The sequence below is a fragment of the Pseudomyrmex gracilis genome, unplaced genomic scaffold, assembly GCF_002006095.1.
Source record: "Pseudomyrmex gracilis isolate BER0280 unplaced genomic scaffold, ASM200609v1 scaffold_86, whole genome shotgun sequence".
In the NCBI taxonomy this organism is placed as follows: domain Eukaryota; kingdom Metazoa; phylum Arthropoda; class Insecta; order Hymenoptera; family Formicidae; genus Pseudomyrmex; species Pseudomyrmex gracilis.
The window spans coordinates 315,994-327,682 of NW_018020670.1; the positions used below are offsets into that span (position 1 = coordinate 315,994).

Sequence of the window (11,689 nt, forward strand, 5' to 3'; positions counted from 1 at the left end):
CGTCTGGTTTGATTTGTTTCTTTTGTTCCTCGATCTCTCGATCACACTTTTTCGTTCCGCTCGTTCATGATTGACTCCGCTTATATGTCTTTTTTTCTTTTAATTTTCTGTGCTACATTGTGTTTCTCTCTACATCTTTCTTATCTTCTCTTGTTTTCTTCTATTTTTAAATATTCTTTAGCAGTTCTTGTTAATTCTTCATTCGGGTTATGACGTAAAAGAGATTGACAAACAGCAATGTCTCACAATTTGTTTTGCCAAATTGCGTCATTTCAATTAACGTCTTTTTTCATAGAGGATCTTTCGCGAATACTCGTTATGTTCCAGATAATTGTTATCGTAGTTCTTTTTTTAGAAACGACTCATCATTCCTTAATTTGTGACAACGACACTGCGGTAATATTATAAACCATCTAAAATATAGAGCGTGGGTGGCAACTTGATGTGTTCGAGAATGATTATGTTCGAGTAATTTAACAATATAGCGAGAACCGAAAATTAGACAAAACGTTTAGTAAACAGACAATTCGATTAGTAAGATTCACTTGTTAGGTAATTTTTTTAATGCGCGCGCGCATATATTTGTTTTTTTTTTCGCTAAATATAAAAAAGGATATTATATTCCTATGTGGAACAAAATATTCTTTCATTAAACGTTACAATGAGTTATAAATGTTTATTAAACCTGTTTAATGGATCTTAAGTTTGCGTGTTGAGTTATAATATGAAAAGTTATAATATAAAAATTTTCTCATAAGAAATCTGCAATCCCCGCCACTAATCTGACATCTTCGAATCTTAGACCGGTATTCACACACACACATAATCCGATCTTACATATTTAAGAGATAATTTTAGTTTATCTTATAAGATACTGTACCGACCGTTTTATCTGTACATCAGAACATCTGAAGGTAAACCTGAGATGATCTTAAATTTAAATACAAGATTCGATTGTGAATTCTTCGCCTTATCGACCAAAAGACCGGGAAATTTAAATCTATGTAGAATCAGGTCGTGTTCCTGTATTAAGAAACACATATAGTACTTTTGCGCCACTCTGGTGAATTTGTCAGAAAATTCTTTAAACTTTGGTAAAGACACTGGTATACACGATTCAGAAATTGAGATAAAGATAAAACTTACATAAATATTCAAATATTCAGAGATAGTCGAATCTTATATGTTTAAGGAAGAAGTAAAATAAAAGAAACTTTTCGTGAGAATAGAGAACGTGAAAATACAGGAATTCTTATCGTTTTTTTTTTTTTTTTTTTATTGTTTTGCTTCACTATTTCTGTCTCTATCGAAACATATCTTTAAGCTTGTATCACACTACAGGTTGCAATCTCGGTTGTAATCTCAATTGCAACTGAGTTCGTAAGTGTAGTTGGCTTTAAGCAAAACTTTGCTGAATGTAGTACACCGTCAATATGTACGACGCTTGCGCAGAATAATAGCCAATCAGAAGTGAACAGAAATTATCTACCACGGATGCAAATGCTTCCTAAAGCCTGTGTCACTATATATTAGTATCGTGGACGTGGATTGGATTGGGATTGCAGAACGCGGATTGGAATGTGGCCAATCAAAATGAGACTGCCTCGCAATGCGTAGTGTGACAATGGCTTAAGCCATCCACAGTAAACGATTTCGCTATTTCTGTATAGCTCACTCCGTTCACTTTGTCCTCTTTCGCGTAATTTAATATCTCTAGAGGTTAGTAACTCGTTTAATTTTTGCGCCGTTAATTTTTATCTTTATTGAAGAGTTAAATTATCCTTTATTGCAAATAATTAAAAAATTAAGTAGTTAGATACTGTTTATAAACTTATAAAGCCCGTTGCACAATGCGAGAAAATAGCGATAGCGATAGGCGATAGACACGGAATTTGTCGAAAATTTTATCGTTATTGCCTGTTCCGTTTTCTGCACTGATACACATGTGTTTTTGAGTGTTAGATTCCGGTGTTCCTACCGTTATTTATAAATATAACCCTTATAAAACCAGTGTTTCTTTCGCTATCGCTTTCTTCCGTGTGCAAGGGGCTTTAAATATAGTATATAACCTAATCTAACCTATAAATTGTTTGCGTTCAGCAGACCAAGCTGCTTTGTAGCAATCGAATGTGATTGGCTCTTACTTTTAGAACCAACTAATCAACGTCGAGTGTTGACAAGACAACAACTCAGCAATTGTTTATATGGATGTTCACAGGATGGTAAAATCCAGGTTTAAGCTGTGTTCCAGAATTGCTGCCGGCACGCTGCCAGTGCTAAAATTGTACAATATACGTGACGTAAACTATAGATCTTTAGCGCTGGCAGTGAATTTTGGAACACAGCCTTAGTCCACAACGATTGAATAGGCTGGGTCCACAATATCGAATCAAATAGATTACATTCGACGAATCGACCAATGTGATAGAACACAGACTTGTGCTCGCCAATGTCATTCACACAAGTGGACTTTTATATGATACAGTGATTTTGAGAAGTTCCAAGTATACATAACATGCGCAAGCCAATCTTCCATATAGAGAAGTTGTAGATCAAGCTTAGATTATTTGTTGAATTTCCCGCGCAGCTAACTTTGTATTTTGTTCTTATGTCTTATTGCGTACTTTGATACTGGTGCTTCGTAGTATAAGTTTTGTTTTTGATTTCTCAGCATTTTTCTTCTTCGATACAAAAGATGAGATGAAATACACGTGTATACACGTGTGTATTTTTTTGTTCGTTTATTGTAACTATATTTTTTTCAAGTATAAAAGCACACACTTATAAGTAAAACTATTCTGCAAAATTATAAACTGATCTCTGATTGCAAAGGTGAAAGAAATAAAACGGAAATTTGAAATGTGTGAAACCTTTTCGAATTGGAATTTTTTATCTCTTTGTTTTCCAGAACGGCGAAAGAAAAAGAGCGCGAAAGCGACACTGAAATACGTCATTGATTTGCGAAGGTTGGAATGTTACGCTTGGAAACGTTACTTGTAAACGTTTCTTGTAAAATTAGTGTCTCAAATCTAAGTTTTTCGTAACAATGGAATTTGTATTGGAACGACAACACACGAGAGACAGATCTCGTTATGTTTTTAACGAAACCCGTACCTCAGTGAGTTTATGACTAATCAGACTTATTTAGTTGAAGTTTGAACAACTTTGTATTTTGATGTTAAATATCACTATAAATTACTGGACAATTTTTATTGCATACTTTTATAATTACATCTTATATGAGAGTGTGTACATTTAAATATATTGAAATAAATATAATCTTATACTTAAATAATTTTATCCAGTTTTGTTTTGGTGTATGTACATACAATCATAGTTTTGTATATTTACATATTTAATATTTTTTCCAGCACACTTGTGGTAGAGGTAAAGACAATACAATTCTATGTATCAGTCTGCTTGTATCTCGTAAACATTGTATGTTTCTTGTTTGCAACAATATGTTATATGTTGTAGATTTGAGGGTATGTATATCTCAAGATTATAAAAGATGCACTGTACATTTGTAAATGAAACATTAGTAATCCTTTTGTGTTTTGTTTTTTTTTTTTTTTTTTTTTTTTTTAGAGTTCAAATGGTGTTTATATAAATGGTAGACTCCAGAATTCTATGGAACCAATCAAATTAAATGAGAATGACATTATTGGAATTGGCACTCCAGATTTCAATCCAAATGATGATGAAATATTTTCTTACAAAGTTTACACTATTCCAGTAATACAATAAAAATCACTGTTATAAAAGATAATAAGTTTAGTATTTTTTTTTTTTTATCGAAACATTCATTAAATTGTAGGCACCTCTAATTGAGGAAGACAATGAAATTAGCATTTTATCAAGGACATTTGTTACTAGAGAAGTGCGAAAGACACCTGAATCTTCTACAGAACGCGTAGTAGGAGAAAAATGTAAATCTAGCTCAACAAATTGCAGCAATATAACGTCATGTAAAAGACAAAAATGTTCAATTGATCATAGTGTAGCACGTAATACTTCAGAAGGTAACACTATGTTTTTTAATTGTAATAGATATATATCTACATACAAGATCATATATATTTAGACAATAAAGGAAACCAATGAATTTTCTTTTTCACTTACTGAAGCTTCTAAAATTAATTCTATGTTCACGATAATTAGAATTTATATAGGTTATATTAATATGATATAAAATTGATATAAAACTAAATTTATTGCAGATGAGTCAGATGATGAAATTGAAATCCTTCATGCATCACTTGTAAATAAAATACAAAAGCAATTTAGAGATAGTGACGCGTCTACATCTACAAAATGTTTAAATAATAATATCAAATTATCTCCCAATAACAAAAGCCATACAAATTTTCCAAATAACAACAATGCATCAGTTTCCAATGACGCGTCTACATCTACAAACTGTTTAAATAATAATATCAAATTATCTCCCAATAACAAAAGCCATTCAAATTTTCCAAATAACAACAATGCATCAGTTTCAAATGACAAATTTCATACAAATTTGCCTAATAAAAACAAAAGATTGGATTCCAATGATAAAAATTGTAAAAATAACATAAAAGACAACAATCAAAAACAAAAGTCTGATTTAAATCACAGAAAAGATGATGAGGAAATGTGCATTTGTATTGATGAAGATGATACGGACAACGACAATGACAGAGATATGAAAGAAATGCACATTAGAGAAAACTCACCGAACAATGCTGAACCACATAAAAAACATATCTTAGAAAAAACATTGAACAACGATAATAATCCAAACATCGTTAGCGATGCAAAACTCGAAAACGAAATGCAGACGGTAAATGAGAAAACGAATAATCATAAAAGAAATAATCATGAAAGAAATAATCATGAAAGAAATAATCATGAAACAAACAATCATGAAACACCTTGTGACACACCTAGTAAAATAGTAAAGCAAATAAAACGAGAACCGATGACACGATTTTCCGAAGTCAATGTTGTGGAGTTGTCGAGCGATGAGGAAGACAGCATGTTTCCATATTCTCAATTGTTCGATATGAAAAAGGACAACACAGAGGACGACAATACAGAGCACAAAGTCGAGATTAAACAGGAATGTACTGACGAAAATGTCGAAAATAGTGAAAAGATTGGCTTGCTGGATATCGATGATGAGGTTATTATTTTAACAGACACCGAAGATGAGGACAATCCGTGGTTGGAACGGTTATCCAGAAGTCAATTGCTCAACGAAGAAAATGAAAAAGATCAAGAAGAAAAGCACTCAAACATTCTTTTTGATTTGAGTGATGACGATAATAACACCAATACGTTAATGGCGAAAATAAATGCGATGGATATAGACGATGTGAGTTCTCCCAACGAATTTGATATGGCAAACGCTGATGACACAAGTAACAAACAGGAAATAGATACAGAGAATGATGGCGAATTGGATAAAAGAACAGAAAAAGATACTTCAAGCTCACCTGTATCAACGCCGGTAGTTGAAGCAAAACAAAAAAGAGTTAGAAAAACAGTTACAACACCTCTAAAATTAATTCCAATAATAGAACCAATAAAGTTAGGACCTGGGAGAAGACAACGATGCAAATATAGCAAAGATCGAAAAGCAACACCGAAAGAGAAGGTGATAACAGAAGAGAAGATGTCGAAGTTGAAGGAAAAATTAAAAGATGACTTTTATGCTAAGAAGCAGAAACACCGTAAAAAGAAGTCTGAATCAGCATCTGGCAGTCATTCACCAAATGAAGCGAAACCTGGACCGTCTATTTCTAAAAGCGAAAAACGAGTGATAATGGAAAAGAGAAAGATGAAATTAAAGGAAATAGCTGAGGAAAAAAAGAGACAAGAGGCTGCGAAAAATAATCGGGATGTTACACGCAGAATTGCTAAACCAAGAGCTAAACTAACATTAAAAAATCGAGGTGATTTCCTTCTTCCCGAGCAAGATCTCGAAGTAGATACTGAGCCAGCTGTGACTCCATCACATTCAGATATATCGGCAGAAGTGCCAAAATCGAGTAACGATGAGTCTAAACAGCAATCAGATGAGACCATGTCAAAAGAGTTTGTTACAATGTCAAAATTGATTGACGATCAACTTAAGGTTAAATTAAACAAAACTGATAAGCCTAAAGAGTTAAGAGAAAAATCAAAATCGAATAATGATCGATCTAAGTTATTAAATAAAACTGATGTGCCAAGAGAGTTTGTTGAATCAAAATCGAGTAGTGATCGATCTAAGCCATCAAACAAAACTGATACACCAAAAAAGTTAACAGAATCAAGGTCAAGCAATAGTGATCAACTTAAGAAGTCAGTAAGTAACACTGATGCGTCAAAAGAGTCAACCAAATCAAAATCGAATAAGTTAACAGAATCAAAGTCGAATAATAATGATCACCCTGAGAAGCCAGTGAGTAAAACTGATGCACTAAAAGAGTCAACCAAATCAAAATCGAATAATGATCGATCTAAAAAGCTAATAAACAACACTGATGTACCAAAAGAGTTCGCCGAATCAAAATCGAACAATGATCGATCTAAGAAGCTAGTAAACAAACCTGATGTGCCAAAAGAGTTTGGAACTTCCTCTGACACGGTAGAGCGAAAATCGTCTGAGACTCATGCGATAAATAATATTGCCACATCTTTACAACGGTCTCTAAACTTAGATAATACTGAGAAAAGCGCTGAAGATAACGCATTTTCCAGAACGACCAGCGAAGAGAAGAAGAAGAAGCGTAGAAGTAGAAGTAGAAGCAAGGAATCGAGAAGAAGTTACGAGAACACACGCGAGACCGTTACCAATCGTGTGTTCGAACCAAAGCAAGACGGATTTGACAAATATCTTTCCAATGTACCAAATTTTCCGCCGAACAATATGAGATTGAGTTCGGAACGGAAGAAGAACAGAGTGACCTTTTCCGACAGAGTGGAGGTAAGAGAATACGAAATTGATTCGCGTAATTCTTTGAAGAAGTTAGTGGGAAAAGATGCACCTATACCTGCAAATAAATTGGTAAAAAAATCTCCGATAACAGAATGGAGACCCAAACTCGAAGAATTTCTACTGCGCATCTTCATGTGGAATCCCGTTTGGCTCGAGGAACAGCGCAACATAAGGGAGGATCCGCCGATTATATCACCGTCTGAGCTTCAAAACATGCACTTGCGCTACGACTCTTACAAACAATATTATGACGTTGCGATGCCTCTTTTGTTGCTCGAGATCTGGCAAATCATGACAAGAGAATTCGAACAAGTCAGAGAGAACAAAATGAAACGCGCCACCGCTGTGTGTTCTATAATCGAAAATTCGATCACTCGTACTCCTATACCATCGACCAATCTGTTCTTGACGACTTTGATGATAGAGGTACTAGTCAAAAAGGAGGATTTCAATGCCAGAACGCATCCTGTTTACGGGGAGTTGGTGTTCTTGGAATACGTGAGAAAGATAAACGGCAAACAGATCTTCTTTAAGGTATTCGCGTATGTGATCAATATGCATCAAACGATTCTCACAGATTTCACACATTACAATAGAAATTTACGGAATCACGTCGACAATCCGTTTGCTGTGATAACTTATACTCTGTGGACACGACCCGTTGAACATGACATTCCCGTAAACCGGGTACATCGAGTCCGAACAGTCATGTATCTACGACCAAGTATCAGAATGGTACAAGCGCTTCAATATCTTCCACAATCGGCTCTTTTGAAACCAATTTTGAATCCGAGAATCGAGGATTACGAATTACCGTTAATGAGCGAGCCGTACACGTGCTCCTCACTGGTCACAAAGGATGATCTGAATCCGAAACAATTGGAAGCTGTATTCAGGGTGACCACTGCCGTATTGAGGAAAGAAGCTAAACTATGCTTTATTCAGGGGCCGCCGGGAACTGGTAAGTCCAAAGTTATCGTAAACTTAGTGACTCAGATACTCTATGGCGAACGTAGATACGAGTACAACCATAAATCCTTGAGAATTCTTGTTTGTGCGCCGTCCAACGCCGCTATAGACGAACTCGTGTTACGGCTTCTGAATGTCAGGTCAACTTTGAATCATAAACGCTTCAATATGGTACGCATTGGTCGGCCAGAAACTATGCATCCACTGGCTAAAACTGTTTCCGTTACGGATCTGGCGAGACGACACCTAACGAAAATGACGCAAAAATCAACTTCATCGGTCGATGCCATGTCTAACGCTGAGGACATATCGATTGTGGAAGCGCGACTCAACTCGCTTCATGCCGAACTAGAAGGTCCTCAGCAGATGCCAGAAGAAAAGAAAAAGATACTTGAACGAAAACTACTTGATTTGAGAACGAAATATGAACTGATGAAGTATGGCAAATCTTACGAGCAACTCAGTTTAAAGGAGCGTGCCAAATTTGAACGCATGTCGGAAAACGTGATACTTGCGGGCGCGGATGTAATCACTTGCACGCTCTCGTCTTGTTACACCAATCAGATGGAATCCTTATTTGGAAACTACAAGGAAAAGATATCTGTTTGCATTGTTGATGAGGCAACGCAGAGTTGCGAGGCGGAAACTTTAATACCATTGATGTTGGGAGTGAAAACTTTAGTTTTGGTTGGCGATCCGAATCAATTGCCTGCTACCATTTTGAGCCAGCGGGCTAAGAAGATGGGTCTCGATCAGTCGATATTTTCCAGAGTGCAGAACGTCTTCTCGACGGAATCGAACAATCCTATAATAATGCTGGACACGCAGTACCGTATGGAATACGCTATTTCTTACTGGCCAAACAAATACTTTTATCACGGAAAACTGAAAAATGCAGCTGGACATCGAACAAAATTCCCATTTTATCCTTACAGAGTGTTAGATCACGATTCTGCACAGAACAACGACAAATTCTCCAACACGACCGAAGCAGAATTCGTGGCCAATATAATTTACGTTATGTTGATGTTTCCAAAGTGGGAAAATATAAACGCCGTTATTTCAATCGGGGTTCTCACGCCATATAACAATCAAAGAAGTCTTGTGTTAAGTAAAATTAATGAAAAGTGAGTTTGAATAGGTTAAGAGCTTTTCAAGTGTTCAACAACAGCAGGCCTAAAACAATTTCAAAATGTTTTTAAAGCTGCTAATGCAAAAATAACATAAAATTATAATTTTTCATAAAAATTTGTTTTCAGAATATCTTCCGTACCTGAGGCTCTCAGAAAAAAAATTAGCTTTGAAGTTAACACGGTTGACGGTTTCCAGGGCCAAGAGAGAGACGTTATAATAATGTCTTGTGTGAGGAGTCAAGGTATTGGATTTTTGTCGGATAAGCAGAGACTTTGTGTTGCCCTCACGAGGGCGAAACATAGTTTAATATTGTGCGGAAACTTCAACACTTTTATGGTAAAATCAAAATCTTGACAATACATATACACGTATACTTTGTACTTAATTGTCTTGAGTTAATAAATAAATGTTTGTTTCTGCAGAAAGATCGAATGTGGAACAGACTTTTAGCCGATGCACGTGACCGTGGTGTTATATGTAAAGTTAATGCCAATGCAACACCCGCCAATATTAAACAATTTATCGTTAAATAGAAAAAAAAGACTATATTTGTATATTTATATGGAAGATATATTTAAATTCATTATGTTGTGTTGCGAGAGTGGCTGGATCTGTTTTGTATATTTTGTAAATATTGAGTTTCAACACATACTTTCTTCTAAGAAATGTATTATAAGATTTTTTTTTAATGAATATATTTATGTTTATATTGCATAAAGATTTTTTATTTCAGTTTTCTCTCTGCGTGTTCGTCTTGGTTGTTGACGAGGTCACGTCCCGCAAACCGGATGTACGAAACGCATTGCGCTGGAGTGCGCTTTTTTGCTTTGACTCTTGCTGTCTAATTTGTCTTCCAATTTGTCTTCACAAGTCGATAAATGGTAAATAGTGTTGGCGTGACTTTTTGAGTTTAACAGATCCAATCTCTGTAAATTGGACTCGCGGTTTTACGGCAGTTTTCCGCACGAGAGCATTATTATCGATTTTTATTTGTTTTTATAACTTAAAAAAGAAAAAAAAACTACTTGTGTTCATTATTTGAGTATTAGAATTTTTGCCTCAAAGTATTTATATTTTATAAGATAAAACATTATGATTACATTATGATTGTATATACGTACGCGTAGCTGATGTCCTACTATAGGCGCCCTCTACCTCAACATGTATCTTATCGAATGCTTTTATATCTGCGCCGATAAGCGCATCTGTTTGATCGATCGTCAATTATCGACTAAATCGCCATGTATATACTATTATACATACGTGCACTATGCAATATCAAGAAAAAATAAAATAAAATTATAAAATTGTTTTTACTGTTTTCTATAAATAATTCCGCTCAATCAAAAACAAGGCAACACGTTTGGCACTCGAAACATTTGTTAATTTTGAAAGTTTGTTAAAATGATATATCGACACATCTTAAGAATTATATATACAATTATACAATATTATACAATATTATTATACAATTATTATATTGTATATATGAAATACTTGATAATAAAAAAAGTGACAGAAGGTTACACGCAAAAAAAAACACATTCGCTAAACAAAATGTCGGCTTAGTTGCAATTATCAGATGCAAAAGTAAGTTTCTGAATTTTTTTTCTGGAAAGTTTTTATTTACCATCGGGCAGTTTATAAAAAATTCAGCTTTAAGTAGAAGAGTATGTGGCGATTTGGAGCGCGATAATTCAAGTAATCGAAAATTCATTTTTATAGATATACGTAATTTTAAGAAATGCATCGTATCTATAGTATCGTCACGCGTTAAAGTAACGATACGTTCGTCTCATCGCATGTAATCTACTCTCACTGACTAACACGTGTCTCGTTTGTTATTTGTTGACAAATAATCACAAATCCGTGCCGACCATTTTCATACAATTGCGCTATTCGACAATTTATGTAACTTTCTTCATCAGCGTGTAAGTTATTAATGTTGATAATGTTGTTACCCCACACAGACATAACGTCCATTAGACGTCTAATGGACGTCCATAACTCCGTGTGACGTTCTAATGAACATCTAATGGAGGTCTGCGCGGAGAATGTTTTGTTCCGTGTGGGGATTACGGATGATTTGTTGCGCGAAATGTTCCTTCCAACTCTATTATTAATTTCATGGTATCGAGGAGAGACGAGAGAGAAGAGACACTGATCTCTCTATTACACTTAAATCGACACGTCTCTCGTATAGAAATCTCGGTCCTAAATTAAGGACAAATACCCACCCGGACGCGGCGCGGCGCAAAGCGGCGGCGTGAAGTCTCTCGTCTCTTTTCCGAGACGAGATAAACGCGTTTCCGCGTGCACATTTCGTTGTAGAAAATCACGTCTCCGCGTCGAACAGAGTTTTCAAATGTTTCGATGGCGTTCGAAACATCGACGATTTGTTTTCCAAGTTCGCGCACTTGCTCGACTTGATCTGACTGTTGTTTGATGCTCGCAAAAAAAAAAAAAAAAAAACAGGAAAACGAGAATTATCGAATCGATTATGAGACAAAATTGTTCTTTTAAACACGAAATCTGCCGACATTATATTAATACAGTCCGTTGTACAGTCGCACGCTCGCACGTTTTGGGTTCGGCGTTTCTATTCCTGGAGCGGGCCGA

General features: G+C 35.3%; 1 protein-coding gene across 4 annotated transcripts; it reads left to right on the plus strand.

Moving 5' to 3' along the window:
* Nucleotides 1-1,667: 1,667 nt before the first annotated feature.
* On the plus strand, nt 1,668-10,478 carry LOC109855283 (putative uncharacterized protein DDB_G0282133). Of its 4 annotated transcripts, XM_020429365.1 has the most exons (10): nt 1,668-1,719; nt 2,151-2,832; nt 2,909-3,118; nt 3,372-3,485; nt 3,589-3,735; nt 3,818-4,022; nt 4,221-9,063; nt 9,196-9,406; nt 9,493-9,697; nt 9,804-10,478. In XM_020429365.1, the coding sequence occupies exons 3-9, from the start codon at nt 3,047-3,049 to the stop codon at nt 9,601-9,603; spliced, it is 5,703 nt and encodes a 1,900-aa protein (XP_020284954.1). In that variant the 5' UTR covers nt 1,668-1,719; nt 2,151-2,832; nt 2,909-3,046; the 3' UTR covers nt 9,604-9,697; nt 9,804-10,478. The 4 variants fall into 4 exon arrangements, with proteins under 4 accessions (XP_020284954.1, XP_020284958.1, XP_020284957.1 ...); XM_020429368.1 differs by lacking the exon at nt 2,151-2,832 and having other exon boundaries at nt 1,670-1,719; XM_020429366.1 differs by lacking the exon at nt 1,668-1,719 and having other exon boundaries at nt 1,895-2,832.
* The last annotated feature ends 1,211 nt before the right edge of the window (nt 10,479-11,689 follow it).

Bases quoted from the DNA above. Each gene is read 5' to 3' on its own strand.
- LOC109855283 (XM_020429365.1), top strand. From the start codon at position 3,047: ATGGAATTTGTATTGGAACGACAACACACGAGAGACAGATCTCGTTAT. The intron at 3,119-3,371 runs GTGAGTTTATGA...TATTTTTTCCAG, and splicing joins TTAACGAAACCCGTACCTCA to CACACTTGTGGTAGAGGTAA. The intron at 9,064-9,195 runs GTGAGTTTGAAT...ATTTGTTTTCAG, and splicing joins TTAAGTAAAATTAATGAAAA to AATATCTTCCGTACCTGAGG.